Source organism: Actinia tenebrosa, unplaced genomic scaffold (assembly GCF_029948245.1).
Source record: "Actinia tenebrosa isolate PJP-AT-01 unplaced genomic scaffold, QUT_ActTen_1.0 PGA_scaffold1__47_contigs__length_23844297, whole genome shotgun sequence".
Classification (NCBI taxonomy): Eukaryota; Metazoa; Cnidaria; class Anthozoa; order Actiniaria; family Actiniidae; genus Actinia; species Actinia tenebrosa.
In genome coordinates, this window is record NW_028292578.1 from 22,786,351 (window position 1) to 22,802,018 (window position 15,668).

The 15,668-nt window shown below is 38.4% G+C and overlaps 2 protein-coding genes across 4 annotated transcripts; one reads left to right on the forward strand and one right to left on the reverse strand.

Annotated features, from left to right (window-relative positions):
• Positions 1-315: 315 nt before the first annotated feature.
• Positions 316-10,881, reverse strand: LOC116303469 (uncharacterized). Of its 2 annotated transcripts, XM_089032637.1 has the most exons (15): positions 10,679-10,873; positions 9,268-9,342; positions 8,726-8,809; positions 8,384-8,437; positions 7,772-8,074; positions 6,693-7,061; positions 6,341-6,406; positions 5,640-5,753; positions 4,749-5,051; positions 4,428-4,475; positions 3,414-3,779; positions 2,957-3,133; positions 2,351-2,716; positions 2,090-2,179; positions 316-1,505 (listed from the first exon to the last, which is right to left on the reverse strand). In XM_089032637.1, exons 1-15 carry the CDS (start codon positions 10,752-10,754, stop codon positions 1,207-1,209), a joined length of 2,790 nt encoding a protein of 929 aa, XP_088888763.1. In that variant the 5' UTR covers positions 10,755-10,873; the 3' UTR covers positions 316-1,206. The 2 variants fall into 2 exon arrangements, with proteins under 2 accessions (XP_088888763.1, XP_088888764.1); XM_089032638.1 differs by lacking the exon at positions 2,090-2,179 and having other exon boundaries at positions 10,679-10,881.
• A 743-nt stretch (positions 10,882-11,624) lies between these two features.
• LOC116303499 (actin-related protein 2/3 complex subunit 5-C) lies at positions 11,625-14,947 on the forward strand. 2 transcript variants are annotated; one of them, XM_031713057.2, is made up of 5 exons: positions 11,625-11,897; positions 12,248-12,320; positions 12,803-12,979; positions 13,353-13,411; positions 14,519-14,947. In XM_031713057.2, exons 1-5 carry the CDS (start codon positions 11,761-11,763, stop codon positions 14,586-14,588), a joined length of 516 nt encoding a protein of 171 aa, XP_031568917.1. In that variant the 5' UTR covers positions 11,625-11,760; the 3' UTR covers positions 14,589-14,947. The 2 variants fall into 2 exon arrangements, with proteins under 2 accessions (XP_031568917.1, XP_031568925.1); XM_031713065.2 differs by having other exon boundaries at positions 11,626-11,897; positions 13,353-14,947.
• The last annotated feature ends 721 nt before the right edge of the window (positions 14,948-15,668 follow it).

The following is a 15,668-nucleotide window of genomic DNA, read 5'->3' on the forward strand; positions in this document are numbered from 1 at the left end:
TTCACTGACTTTAAAGAAAAAATTTAGGTAGATTTCTTCAGTTAGCTCTCTTAACAGCAATACGAAAAGATTCAATCAAGCTAGAAAAATGATCATTTACTTGTATTTAGAGAACTGACTAAACAAACCAAGTAAATAGTTCATTCAAAGTCAGTACATTTGTACGGAAATCCGAGAACGATGTCCGAACTTCTTGGTGACCGTAACACAATCCAACACAATTTATACCACGTGATGGCTAGTCAAAAAAAGTCAAATAAATTCTAAACTAAACTAAACTAAATATTATATTTCATAAAATAAATATCACACAAATTAATGAAAACTATTGTTTTATTTTTCTTATGGAATAAAACGAAATGTGTGAATCAACTAAAATGGTTTTCGACCAAATCGGAGCGCGTTAAAACTCTGTTACTTTGTTTATTGTAATATTTTTTATAATTTGAGGGTACGAATGCGATATAACCCAAGATTGGTTTGGAAACCACCCTCTACTACAGTTAATGTAAAACTCGATCAAAAACACCTCAATCTTGGAGTACCTTAGAGTTATTCTGATATCAAAAATTCCGATTGACTTTTGCGCAAGTAGACAACTTTTACAACGTTTTTTCTGTTAATGACAAAATAGTCCAGAGTAACCGCTGGCATAGAGTAACCGTGGGCTCACATCCTAGAGCCATATACCGCTGAGCTTTAACGAGTCACCGTGGGCTCACACCTAGATTTATAATATTTTCCCCCTAATGACATATGTGAATAGTGTAGTAGTATGGTTGCAGTATTTTTGTATGTCAAATTTTCTTTTAGGAGATATAAACATTTGAAATATCAATATGCAAATGAGATGACGTAAATTCAAGGCTAATTTATTACACAAAAATGCTTTTGTTGAAAGTACTGTTTTAGAAATTACAAATTATCCTAATGACTAAAATATATGGCTTTCTACACTTTTAGGTTATTTCACTTCAGAACATTTGTCATAAATTACACTTCAAAATGTAACCCATTCTTGAATTTACGTCAACTCATTTGCATATCGATATTTCAAATGCTTGTATCTCTGAAAAGAGAGGTCCACATACAAAAATACTGCAACCACACTACTACACTGCTTCACATATAAGTGATTTTGAAAATAATTTTTTCCCCTTGATATACAATTTAAGTAGTCTTCAATATTCAATGCACAGCGATATCTCACATCCCCTGGATGACATGTACACACTGGTACTTGACCTCTATATACTTGAAAGTACCAACACATGGATCTCCGTACACTTGATTCTTTGCGTAGAGCGGGCACGAGTTGTGACCGTTACATGCACAGCGCACGAGATTCGCCGCAACAGACGAGTAGCATTTGGTTGTACGTATCTGAGAATGAGAGCAGACGTGACGTCCTTCGGTTCGACCGTAGTTAGCGTAGCGTATTTTGATTTTTTGACCGGGGGGACATCGGAGTACACCACTTCGGTGTTCACAGAGGCGGAATGTTCCTAGAATAAGATTAAAGAATCAGCTTAATTGAAAGAAGACGCTAGTCGCTATAGATAATCTTATAGCACTATGAATGGTTCCGGTTGCAGTAAGAGATTTAGCTATGCCGAGGCTGAGAAAAACTGGGTCGAGTTGGTATTGCATGTGGATTGTGGGATAGTTTTAGGAAATAGAAGCCATCTTGGAAATATGTCCATTAAAACACTTCCTTTAACAGGAGGATGTTTAGTATGTGTGGTTTACCGGGTTTACGTAGCGGGGAATGAACTGTATTCATTTTTTTCGGTCCGGTATCCTAAAAAATCGTGCGCTCTGATTGGCTGTTTGAGCGGGCGGTATTTTGTCAGTATCTGCCCGCGCTCGCTGTCCGGTATCCTTTGCCGCTAAACAACAAAACAAAACGATTACAAAAACAAGTAAAAAAAATAAGGGAAAAAAATTAATAAGTTATTTACCGTCCTATAGTCGGTCCGGATAGGGAAAAACTGTGCTCGAATATTCCGTTTTCAAGACCGAGGGCACAGTTTTTCCCTATCCGGACCTCCTGGCCAGTAAATAACATATATGTGTTTTTGATGCTTACTTATTGGCATCGGTGGCATTGTTGGTGGTGTTGGTGGCGGTGGTCTTGTAGTCAGTTGAGTCGTCATTGGTTTGCTTGTCGTAGGAAGAGCTTTCGTAAAGAAAGATGAATTCAAAGTAAGGATAGTTCTCGGTAATAGAGGGTTTGCACCATCACGTGATGGCAGCCATGACAGGAGGCAGGAACAATAGTTTTATAAATCTAAAATAATAATAATAATAATAATAATAATAATAATAATAATAATAGTCTCCTACCCACCTGGGTTGCTACCACAGTATCTCAGTCTACACATGGGAGGCTTGGGTAACTTGTAGACAAAGAATCCACCGCAGTTCCTCACCAAAACACTGGTGTGAAAATGACAGCAGTCCTCCTTCCAATTAAAACAAACCTTACGCTTCACAATCCCCTTAACCACACTTGGCAGAGCACCGCTCATCCAGCCAGGAGCATGGGTACCACATTGAAGAACTTCGGGGCATTTTGTAGACATTTGAGTACCAGCCTGACCAGTGAAGCGATACCATCCCGGCGTAAGTGTCTTGTCACACTTAAATATTTCGTTCGGACCGTGGTTTTCTGATCTGTCAGCCGAATCCAGTTGTTCGTAGTTTGTGCACTCATCTGCATAGTAGGTACACTATATTAGACTATGTATTCGTACGTGATGTCATGTGTGCCCTATCCAAGCCCCCGCAACCAGCTATAGAGCTTGGCTACACAGCCTAAATTCTTTAACTCCGTCAATAAGGAAAGAAAGGCATATCCTAAAGCAGTAACATGTCGATGCCTTCTCGATATTTCATAAGATAATATATTTTTATATTTATCCGATGTAGTAATCATTTACAAATCACTACCCACCGCCTTCGGGTTTAGTAGTTGCTACTTCGGTCGTCGTAGGTTCCATCGTAGGTTCGATCGTCGTAGGTTCCATCGTCGTAGGTTCCATCGTCGTAGGTTCCATCGTCGTAGGTCTAGCAGTCGTTTCTTTACTTGTAGTAGTTTCAGCTGTTTTCGGTGGCTCTGCAGTAGGCAGTGCTAAAAAATAACAAGGAAAAACATACAATTCGGTTTTTTAAACTTATTCTGAGCATTTCTGTGAAAACAGCTTTCGTAAAACAACACTGCAAATCTATGAAGCCAGAAGCCACAAAAAACGGCTGAATCGTAATGCTACAGAAAAAATTTCAAATCGCGACACTTATTTTAGACACTAGTGTATTTTCTATTAGCCATCTCGAGGTTGAGGAAAAGACTGGGTCGGGTTTTTGGATTTGGCGGGAATTTTCGCGGCGCGCGCGCGTTTTTATAAACATACCTTCGTCGCTTCCACAGTATTTCAGTCGACAAACGGGTGGCTTCTGTAGTCTGTAGACGTAGTACCCTCCACAGTTCCTCACCAACACTTTTGAATCCCAATAACAACAGTCATTCCTCCAATTGAAACAAACTTTGCGGTTTACAGTTCCCTCGGCCACGCTTGGCAGAGTACCAGTCATCCAACCAGGAGCATGAGTACCACAGTGCATTTTTTGTGGGCATTTAGTAGCCATGTGGGTCCCTGCTTGTCCAGTGAATCTGTACCAGCCTTTAGAAAGGCTTTGATCACACGTATAATTTCCGCTAGGACTGAAGTTTTCTGATCTTTGAGCGGAGTCTAGCTCTTTGTAATTTGAGCACTCAACTGTTGAAGTAGAATCAAAAATTTCCTTATTTTCTCTTGAAGTGTATTTGAAAGATCTAAAGTATTTTGTCCCAGTAAGTGTCCGTTCCTGTATTTTATTCCTGTTTTCCCGTTCTTCTCTGAAATTCTGATTCTTATCTCTGGGCTCATTTTGGGTTTCGAATTTCTAGACTCTCCCTCGATCAATTGGGTCTCCCTGGATTCGCAGAATTTTATCCTAAACTCATCACGCTATTAAAATCCCAATTCGATCTGTGAGTTGGCTGTGCCCTAGCTTAGAACAGCCCAGAGGTTGTTTCAGGGTTGGATCTGTAAGTTAGACATGCCCTGACTTAGATCAGTCCAGAGGTTGTTTCAGGGTTGGATCTGTAAGTTAGTCATGCCCTGACTTAGATCAGTCCAGAGGTTGTTTCCCTGAGGTATCGATCTGTGAGTTAGCCATGCCCTGACTTAGATCAGCCCAGAGGTTGTTTCCCTGAGGTATCGATCTGTACGTTAGCCATGCCCTGACTTAGATCAGCCCAGAGGTTGTTTCCCTGAGGTATCGATCTGTAAGTTAGCCATGTCCTGACTTAGATCAGCCCAGAGGTTGTTTCCCTGAGGTATCGAACAGTAAAATTAACACAGTACTTGAGGTTCTGTACATACCTGGTAATGGGTTCCCTGTGGTTGTAGGGGAAACTGTCGTTTTCTCCTCTGTGTTTAAAAATCAGCCAATCAATGATTAGTAAATACAATTGATAAAACGTACGTTATCATAAATAGTAAATCTTCTGAGAACTGCTTGCGTAAAGAGGCTTAAAAATTACCGCTAGAGTGGGAATCTTTCTCATTTTGACGCAAAGTCATTCCCTTGAATATTATTCTTTTCTCTGGACTGAGATGTACTTAATTATAATACATAATGTGTGGACAATGAATAGGGCTACGTGGTTCGACCGCGATAAAGAACTGAGTTGCTAAAAATACCTTCATGAAATCGATAAACAAAATTGGAGCCGGCTTTCCCAACTCCTCTCACACAACCATCTGACGAAGCGCCATGTTTGTCGTAGGTCTGGTCAGCATTTGGTCCGCTCCAGCACTCGCCATAGAACTGGATTCCAAAATAGCGGTAGCCCTTTGCTTGAGCGATACTTGCACAGGCACGGATAGTTTTGTTCAGGTACCTCCATTCGATGTTGGGACGTAGATTAGCGATAAGAATCGGCAAGGGACGGCTGTTGCCTCCTCGATCGAGGTAGCAGCCAACTTGCTCGTACTCATCGAGAACTGAAACAAGAGCGGCAATGGAAACAATTTAGGAGAAGAAGTTGATCAAAAATGCGATGCGCATCAGTGGTTGGGAAATGTAGAACAATCGATATTATTTCTATTTACTCCTTCCAGACGCAGTGCTGAAGCTTCGTATGGAAGGCCAAGCATGTACGGCTATGACGGAGATTTCGGCTCCGACACGGCATTCCAATGACTTACGTACAGACTGATCAGGGAGAGGTTAGCCGTCCCCTAGACCGTAGATGATTAACCCCTTACTATGGCCAGAAAAACCCAATACGAGTTAGCATCCATGTATACACTTCTTTCCATTTGGAATGTGTTTTGAAAACAAATCGCATTGTACACTTACACGTAAACTTGGGGTACGAAGCAAAATCTTATTTTATTATCATTTACCAAATAGTTTTGGCTTCATATCAGAATACAGATACCTTTTTGTAAAATCAAAACCTTTTTTTTATTGTTAGTCTCCCTCAACGGGCTCTGGGTACGAGTATGTTTCCACAATTGACTGCTTCGGGCATGCGCAGAAAGAATTCCCACCCATTTGAAATTGATTACGCAGTCCATAATGGTTACCTTCATCGTTACCATTGCCAAGAAACATGTCCATTTCCGTGCTTTCCTGGAAAGATTTCTCCGTGCTCTCTCGTGGACTCATGTCCGCCTGGTATCCTAAAACATCGGTCATTTCTGCAAAGATAATCAACATAGCCACTCAGTAATCAAGCGGAAAATTGCGCAGTGGGACGTATCTAAGCTTTGAAGAGGAGTTACTCTTTCTTCTATACCATGATAGAGGGTCACATGTAACCCAGGACCCCCTGGATATTAGACACTCCGTGGTTAAGGAAAGACTGGGTGGAGTATTCTGGGCAGTCCAGAAAACAATCCCACAATGCACTACAATACCAACTCGCCCCAGTCTTTTCCTCAACCTTGGAATGGCTAATATACGACCCTGTCACTATTAGATTTTGTTGATTTTCATATTCAGGCTTTGTCACGCTCCTATAGCAACCCAATTCACGACAGGTGTTATTGCTTAAGCGATCTCTGATAGACATTTCGTATAATATAGACCCCTTGCATGTGACCTCAAAGCAGCTTGATCTGGGGGACAAAACAAAAGAATTCCAATCTCCTGAGAATTGGAACCTATTGTTTGTCCTGTATTGTTTGAGCTGCATTCCAACCTGCTGCAAGGGGTCTATTGAACCACGTATTACGTCATATATTGAGGTTTAGATGAAAAGCTGATCCGATGACTAATCGGTTACCTTTTGCTGATTCCGGTGAACCAATCATGGTAGTGTATGGGATATCGTTGATGAAAGTTCTTTTAGCTAATAATAAAGAAAAGAAGATTATTTATCGTTGGTGAGGCCTGTGTTTTTCTACATCTGATAGAAGAATGGTAACGAGCTCATCCCAATTGGAATTGTGGGACGGGGAAAGTCTACGAATTCGAGTCGCAGAACGATTTCTAATTGCCTTCCTTTCAATTTGAAATAAGACCACTTAGGGCTAAGGAAATGGAAACGTTAATTGAAATTTTACAAGTTCAACTAATAGAGTGTTATTTCCGGATATCTTATGGCCATGCGCATCACTGACTTCCGTTTGACTTACCGGAAGTAGAACCACCACAGTATTTCAGCCGACAGTGGGGTGGCTTCTGTAGTCTGTAGACGTAGTACCCTCCACAGTTCTTCACCAACACTTTTGAATCCCAATAACAACAGTCATTCCTCCAATTGAAACAAACTTTGCGGTTTACAGTTCCCTCGGCCACGCTTGGCAGAGTACCAGTCATCCAACCAGGAGCATGAGTACCACAGTGCATTTTTTGTGGGCATTGAGTAGCCATGTGGGTCCCTGCTTGTCCAGTGAATCTGTACCAGCCTTTAGAAAGGCTTTGATCACAAGTATAAACTCCTTTAGGACCGTAGTTTTCTGATCTTTGAGCGGAGTCTAGCTCTTTGTAGTTTGAGCACCCGTCTGTACGTATGAATCCAAAAAATTATCATTCTGTTGTTTTTTTTCTATTATTTTGATTCAGATTTTTCAAAAATGATTGGAATGCGTAACGCAGCGCTTTTGCGTGACAGACAACAACATTGCGGATTATATTATGCAAGGACAAAATAGTGTCCTGCAATGGATTTAACCTGATGACATCATTTCCTGTCTCATGCGGAATGCACATCAGATAAAACACAAGTTTTCAATTGTCCTATTTCACTATGACGTCACATCAAAATAATCTATTTTTTAAACGCAAAGGATTATATGGTCGTCGGAGGGGGTCAAATCAACTCGAATTCACCGGAAATTGTTCTAAAACCCGTATCAATCCACGAAGAGAAGTAGAATAGCCAGCAAACGCTCAGAATATTTTTTACATTAACACATATTATACCTGAAAACCAGGCCATTTAATATTAAACTGTTTCGTTCGGAGCAAATTTTGTTGGATTTTTTATTGGATTTGGCGATTCTATCCCCCACATAAACAAGCAGTGACGTCATAGTGAAATAGGGCAATAAATCCGTCATCCTGGCTAACAGCATGTGGTGGTCAATGTTTGCTACCATAATGAGATTCAAAGCTTTTTATCAGCTGATGGAAACCCAGCAATAACGACACGACGAGGACGAGAATGAAGGGGAAAAAACCTGGCCCAAGAATATATTTTGTATATTATCACCTTGTTTAAATCGGTAAACATAATTTGCCCAAGTTCTTCCAAGACCAGCAACACATCGATCTGAACGACCATCCTTGCTGTACGTTTGGTCAGCTGTTGGCCCACTCCAACATTCCCCATAGAACTGAATGCCAAAAACTCTGTAACCCCTGGCTTTGGCCAAGAGGGCGCAAGCACGAATGGTTTTGTTCAAGTTGTGCCAGTCGATTTGCGAGCGTAGGCTTGCTAGAAGGACTGGAAGAGGACGGTTGCTGCTTCCGTGGTCTTTGAAGCATCCAAGTGGCTCATACGATGCGTCGATAGCTGATTTAAAAATGAGAAATACTTATAATTGATACCACGCCATTGCATGCTAGAAAAACAAATAAGCTACATGTGAGTTGAGTTTGTTTGATGTATTGTTCTCCTCCTTGCCACGAGGGTTTTCTCCAGGTTCTCTGGTTTTCCTCCCTCCGTAAAAATCGACTTGTGAGTTGAGTACTGTCTGTTTTTGTAGGCTAAAGTATTTTAACATTTCAAGGTAGCGTAAAGCTCAACATCGTATCTTAGGAACGCGTAGGCAGAGAAGAGCTCCTATGGGGAAGCATAACAAACTGGTTAACTGATACTCACACATGCTGGCATCGTCTGTAGCAATCGTGTTTGGGAAATCTTCAAGACCTGAAACTATAGTACGTCCATGTAAGTTTGGTTAACAGAGGGGAATAATGAAAACCATTCGGCGATAAATTGAATTAGAAAACATGTTAGTAACCCTCCCATACCTAGAATGTTATATGCTTCTAGTCAAACAGGTTCATGGAGTGGCAGTAAATTTATCATGACCCGTCTGTAATGGGCTGTCAATTTTCTACGACCGACCCCCCACCCCACCCCTCACCCCTCCTCGTGCACCCCTACCCCTCCTCCCAACTTGAATGGGCCTTTAAAAGTCTTTGCAGGCTGAGTTCTTACGTTTCTTTTCTTCCTTCATGTGGTCGACGTTATCTATGAGGTTTTCAGGAAATTCAACGTTTTCGGGAATTTCAACGTTGGTCTCTGGAACAAAAAGAAGAACATATGACAACTTGATTCATGGCTGTCGATAAAAAAGGGTGTATGTTTGGTACTAAATTAGACCAATATTAAAAGAACAGGAATATCATCATCATCACCATCATTATTATCATCATTATCATGATGATTATTATCACCATCACTTTCATCATCGCCATCATCATCATCATCACCATCATCTTCATCACTACCATCATCATCATCATGCACTAACTCGTCTAACCCTTAACAAGTCGTCTAACCCGTAGTAAGTCCACTAATGATGCAGCAACTCGTTTAACTGCATGTTTGGCTGCATTCCTCTTACGACTCATCATGATTATCATCATTATATCATCACTTTGTCATCATCAATCAGCATGGATTACGCTTAGAGCATCGACGTCAACTAGCGTCAGCATGTATTCCTGTTCTATACAACTACCGTATTTTACATCTACCTTCGCGTTTAGTGTTGCTGTCCGCCTCCAACGATGCTAACAGATTCTCAAGCTCACTGTCCTCGGCTAGAAACACTGAATAAAACAAATCAAAAATTGAAAATTTTCAATGTCGCACAATCCATTAGTCACGCCCAGCAAAGGAACTTTGCACGAGAAAACGAAACAGGAATTCCTAAGCCTGTCAAAATGTCACCAACCGTCTTTGTTCTAAGATTCTAAGATTACAGGCATAATCCTTACTAAGGGTTGAATAGAATATTTTCATAGTTAGTCACTAACGAATAAAACCTAGAATTACAGTACTGTCTAAAAATTGAAAGACGTTTTGCACACCAGGCAATTTGGTTGACTCTTTACTATCTATTTGCTATAGATTTGCGACAAGATTTCAAAACAAAACTTTCAGTCTTAGGAATAAGAATTTCACGCATTTCTGGGCAAACAAAGACTAAAGAAACTCCAGAGTTAAGAATTAAAAAATTCGCAACAGAAATCAGGATAAAGAGTCCCGTGTGGTCGAGAGAAAAAACTCTTCGTATGCTCCATCAACAGAATGAAATTTTCACTTATATTTTTTCGAGGTACAAATTGAATTTCCGTTGTAAATTGATATAAAGAATTATTTTCCTTTTATTGTACTTGACTTTAGATGAGTAAGATAGCCGGAAAAGAATGCAGTATAGAATTACATGAATAATGGCGCTAAAACCAAAAAGAGTTTGTTATCAGGTTTCGAGTTTCTATCCTTCCCGCCCCCGATAATTTAATTTTTTGGCGGCAATAATGTGAGAAACGTAAATTTACTTAAGAAATCAACTTTAAATATTTTTACATCGATAAATGCATCATAATATCCCAAACACAAAACTTAAACAAAAACTTAATTTTTTAATACCGTTTCACGATTTTTATTTTTATTAAGTCTTAATGTAACTTAAATTCTAGTATAATTAGTTTGAGTTAGTTTTTAAATTATTTCTTAATTGGTTTTTCTAGCTTGAAGATCATTTATTCCCTTTGGGTTTTCGCGAAAATTAGTTTAACCTAGAGAAATTGATACATCTATTTTGTTTGCAAAGTTCACACAGGAAAATATTCCTTTAAGACGACTCTGTACGGGCAAAACTCAAAGAGGAAAAAGTCATATTACAGCTCTAGGTCATAACGGCTTCGTTAAAATAATCAAGATATGTGGCGTGGCCTTAGAGATTTTAGGTCGAAAAATTAGTCGATTGAGCAACTTGATTTTGGTATTAGTAAATTGTAGTTTAAAAAATTAAAGATATCTTTCGTATGTATTTCAGCGAATTTGTTAGTGGCGCCCTTAGGTCACCCATGCCACATGTAGAGAATGTCCAACATAAATTGAAAATATGATAAGGTTTAAGCTCTTTAATTAAATTCTTACCCTTCTCTGCAAACCCCTTGGACAAGAACAGCAGAAGTAAACTCAGTAGAGTAGCATGCTCTAGTAAGGAAGCCATATTTTTGGAGATGCGGATCGAGCTCCTGTGCCGGCCGATAGCAGAAGGCTAATGATTCATACTAGTCCCTGCTGCGATCTTTCAAGTCACTGTAACCCGGAATATATGTCACTAACTCTTGAAATATGTCAAGACCAGTTTGACGTAGAACAGATCTAGATAGTGAAACGGGTCCGCGACATAATTAGATCATAGACAAAAAAATTCATTGAAATTGTTGCATTCTTTTTTCGTTTTCCGTTGTTTTCAAAGGTAATAATGAGTAAATTAGAATTCTGCAAAGAGGAAATGTTATTTGTTGGTTTTTGCTGTCATTGTATTTTCATAGATGATCCCCACATGTCATGCACGGGGATCCCAATCCTGGAGTTACACAACCGACTCATCCGGATAGGACAAGCTGACTGATTTTGATAGATGAACAAAACCTGCAGATACAAAGCTGAGCTAAAGCGGAAATTCTAGTTTCCAAACTGCATTTCACTGCATGTCTTCAAAGACAATGCATCAAGAGAAAATGAATTTTTTGACTGCTCGATTTTGTCCCACAGTATTCGATACTTTTCTATTCGATTTTGACCCGCAGTATTCGGCATTCTTTTGCAAAGGCGTTGTTGCAAGGCGGCAACATTTGCGCTGGTGAATTATTAGCAGAATTTTCTAGTTTCTTGGCTCCTCTTCTCTCCTTTCTTCTCCTTTTCACCTTCCTTTCCTTTCCTTTCCTTCCTTTTTTTCTTTTCCTTCCTTTCTCTTCTCTAAGAAACTGAAAACAAATGAAGAAAGAAAACGAAAACGAATTAATACCCAGTCGGGTAGCTAACTTCATACCACAGGTATCCCACCATACCTTAATAGACACGTGACCTATAGCTCATCGTGCAAGGGATACTGGGAAGCGGAAGGAGCAACCCTTCAGCTCGACAGAAACTTTTCAGTTTTGGTCCAAAAATCTCATCAAAAATCGCTATTTGCTACCCTCGTACTTATCAAAAAGCCCTAAAAAAGCATGTCTAAGGCTAAAGAATCAACTAAATTCCGTAAAGTCGACGTTGACGCTCTTGAAAACCAGTTTGACGATGAACAAGGCGAAGATGTTTCTTCTGGTGGACCAGACGAAGGGGAGGTGAACTCTCTTCTTGCTTCGTATCCTTACCACTTTTAAACTACTTAAATACCCTGTTATTGCTATCAGATAGCTAGGATTACTTATCATTCGAGTAAACTTAAGCCTTGAGGGTTTTACTGCTAAGTATAAAAGGGTTTTGTTGAATTTGTTGTTCTTTATTCGGTGTTCATTCCTAAGGAAGTAAGCTTATTTTTACGTAAAACCTTGTTTTTACAGCCTTTGTAAGACTGATCTCTAGATAACTTCTACTCTTTAATTCTATCCTTGATTTTGAAAAATCATATTCAGTGATGCCAAGAGCTTCTGTCGACATGGTTGATAATTTATTATTCAAAAAGTTTGTTAGAATTCCTTTACATAGTTTTAGTAAGAAAAATTGTGATGCTTTAAAACTTGTATTAGCAAATCCTCCTCTACAGACCAAGAATCAAGCTGCCAAGGTAAAAATTCTGTTGTACTGGCTGTTTTAACAAATTACTTACTTGGCTTGTTTCTCTGTTGTTTGCTAAATAGCAGTAAGAAAAGCTTACACATTAGAAAAATTGTATTTTTCTTGTATTTAGGGAGCTAACTAAATAAATCAAGTAAATAATTTTTTTAAAAGCCAGTACATTCATACCAAAATCTGAGATCAATGTATGAACTTTGTGATGACTGTAACGCAATCCAATACTTTTTGTACCACATGATGAGTAGTGCCTAAATGGTGAATCATAGTAGTGCACTTACATCTGGGGTCTCTGGACTCTGCATCACATGGGAGGGGGATGTTGTGTGTTTCCTGCTTCCCTCAGGAATTGACCAGAAATGAGGCTCTAGATACCACACCTTTGCAGTCACTGTTTTTTTGTGCGCCATTTTTCCGATGATGAATGCAGAGAAATTTTAAACAGCCACTTTTGTATTTATTTTTCTTTATCAGGACAAAGCCTTCCAGTTAGTTATGAGAGTTCTTTCGGCAACAAAAGCCAACGAGATAGATCAAGCAATCAAGGGTTTGGATACCAAAGGCATCGACATCCTCATGAAATATCTTTATCGGGGATTTTCAGAGCCAAGTGACAACAACTGCGGTATCCTTCTAACTTGGCATGAAAAGGTTAGTATGATGTGTAGTATGACGTGTAGTATGACGTGTAGTATGACATGTAGTATGACGTGTAGTATGACGTGTAGTATGACGTGTAGTATGACGTGTAGTATGACGTGTAGTATGGCATGCAGTAATGGTGTGTAGTATGACGTGTAGTATGAATTGTACTATGTTGTATAGTATGGTATCTAGTATGTATAGTATGGCCTGTAGTATAACGTAGTATAATCTCAATATAGTATATTATTTTGTAGCCATTATTTTGTATACAAATGACAAAATAGAACATTTACACATGTGCCGAGTACTCTCATAAAGCACATGCCCCAACCAATCAGAACATGAGGTTTATAACAATTATTTTTAAATTTATTTTCAGGCTCTCGCAGCTGGGGGACTAGGAAGTATCGTAAGAGTTCTTGCTGATAGAAAAACAGTGTAAATAACCCACTTAAGAAATTATCCTAAAACTTGTAAAATCCCAAAGCAATTTTGATACATGCCTCTCAGAATATAGAATATATTTCTTAAAAATAAATCGCTAATTTTAGATATGATTTGACCATAATTATCAAGTTTAAATTTCCAAAGCTGTAATGCATTGAATGGTCCCTGTTGAAAGTTGCTTCTAAAGAGTGAAAGCCGAATTTTGTCGAGAAATTTTCATATTTTGGTGAAAAAGTGTGATGTGGTATGCATTGGTCATGTTATTACTACCAGTACCTCAAGCATTAATTGGATGTTGTGAAGTCATCTTAATGTCTTGCTGTAATTTTAGAAACCTCTTGTGAAATCTGCATTAACTTGACACACTAAAAGCACTTGTTCAACATCCATCCTTTCAACAGGACCCTTATTTTTTAGAAATGGTTCTAAAAACCTTTCCTAAACTCACCCGAATACTAATGGATGTTTTACGTGCAAATGAGCTTGAGAGTAAAATGATATGCTAATGAGACATACTTGTGTATGGACATGAAGCGTATCTTTACTGCGACAAAGGACTAGCGTCCAAAACCTCAGTATTTTCATCTTTTCACGGTGTATAATTTACCTTTTTATCATTACTGTTTCATTAGAAACACCAATGCAGCTCACACTAGTTTTTAGCTAGTTATCTCTTCTTATGCTTCAGGATGCTTTTGTGAATAAGTTAAATAAAGGGAAAACTACATTTACACAGGCAAAATTATTACATTAACTCAAATAACGAAAAACTTTACAAAAACATTCAGTGGGAACATTAATTCTTCATTTCCATTTTACAGTCCCTTTGGCCATTGATGTTAGTCAGTAAATTGTTGACATGTTTGAGTGTATCCATGTCGCTTTGCTGCAGATTTCTTTATGCACTTCGTGAGCTATTTCTCTGTATCTTTTACTTTTTGCTTCTCAGTTTCGCCTCTATAAACTGTCTTTTAACTTGGATTTTAACTTGTAAATTAAATATATTAACCGTTGCATGTATCCAAGAGTACATCTTATTAGCATGCTGGTTTACTTTCAAGCTAGACTCTCTCAAAGTCGGTTTTCTTTTTCTTTCAGAATCTTTTGTGGCAAGCCTACTTTCAAGCTCATTTACGTGAAACACGTTAGTTTTGTGAGATCATTCTGACTAGTGGTTTCGAGTCGAGGATAGCTTAAGCAAAACAAAGTAAATATGTCAATTCATCTGGTCACTAATTCAACTTGAAAGCATTGTTTATGGCCTTTGAATCAAGTTTGCGAAAAGAAAGGATTTCACACACCTATATCTCCCCCCATAGTCAATAGTTATACCTACTACACTCATTCAGTGGTTAGAATACTATCCTTATTCTAAAGCAACAAAACTTTGTTTTGTATATCATTATCAATCAAGTTTATTTTATGGCATATTCTTATATAATTCCTTTTCTTGAGCAATCAATTGTTTCTTTATTTTCAATCAATATTTTGTAAATAAAAACCAAATATTTCTTGGTTTTAACATTAGTTATGTTTCATATTTTCTTCAACTTAATATTTGAGACAACACCTAAGCAAAATCTATAAATAATTTATAAAAATAAGTAATTTGTTTCTTAGTCTGGTGTTACTGCTCACTGAATTGTAACGGCCAAAGAAAGGCTCAATGCAATTCTAATTGAAGTCATTTTGATTCATGAGTTTTTAATTAAAAAATAGTAGGTCGTGCCAAATAGAATAGCATGCATGGTTAAGCAAAGAAGTTCAAAAGTGCTTCAAATTGGAATCGTTTAATTATTCAGAGAAGCAAACTTCAAAGCTAACACATTTGAATATTATCAAAATTGATGTAATATGATAATTTGATAACAATCTTTTCCTCTCTCAAAATCTTACTAGCAGAAATTTTTGAGAAAGTAGAGATCTTTCCTCCTATTTTCCCGAGTCTTCAATATTCTGCCCCACCCCCCCACAACATTGTCTTCTTTCGAAGCTCAAAAATTTCTTACATGACGTCATGATTCTGTCTGATTCACATAGAAAAGAAAATTAAGCAATGACAGCGTTTGTTCTATTGACAATATCAATAGAGTGCATTCAGTCAAACTGTTGAAATATAGTAAATGCGCGCCAAAAAACGGTCATGCTAACTAATCCGGGGGTTCGTTTTACCAGAGAATGAGTGAATAGACATTCATTTGTATCATCGTTTCTCCCCCTGATCTCAGTAGCTGTTTACTCGTAGTTT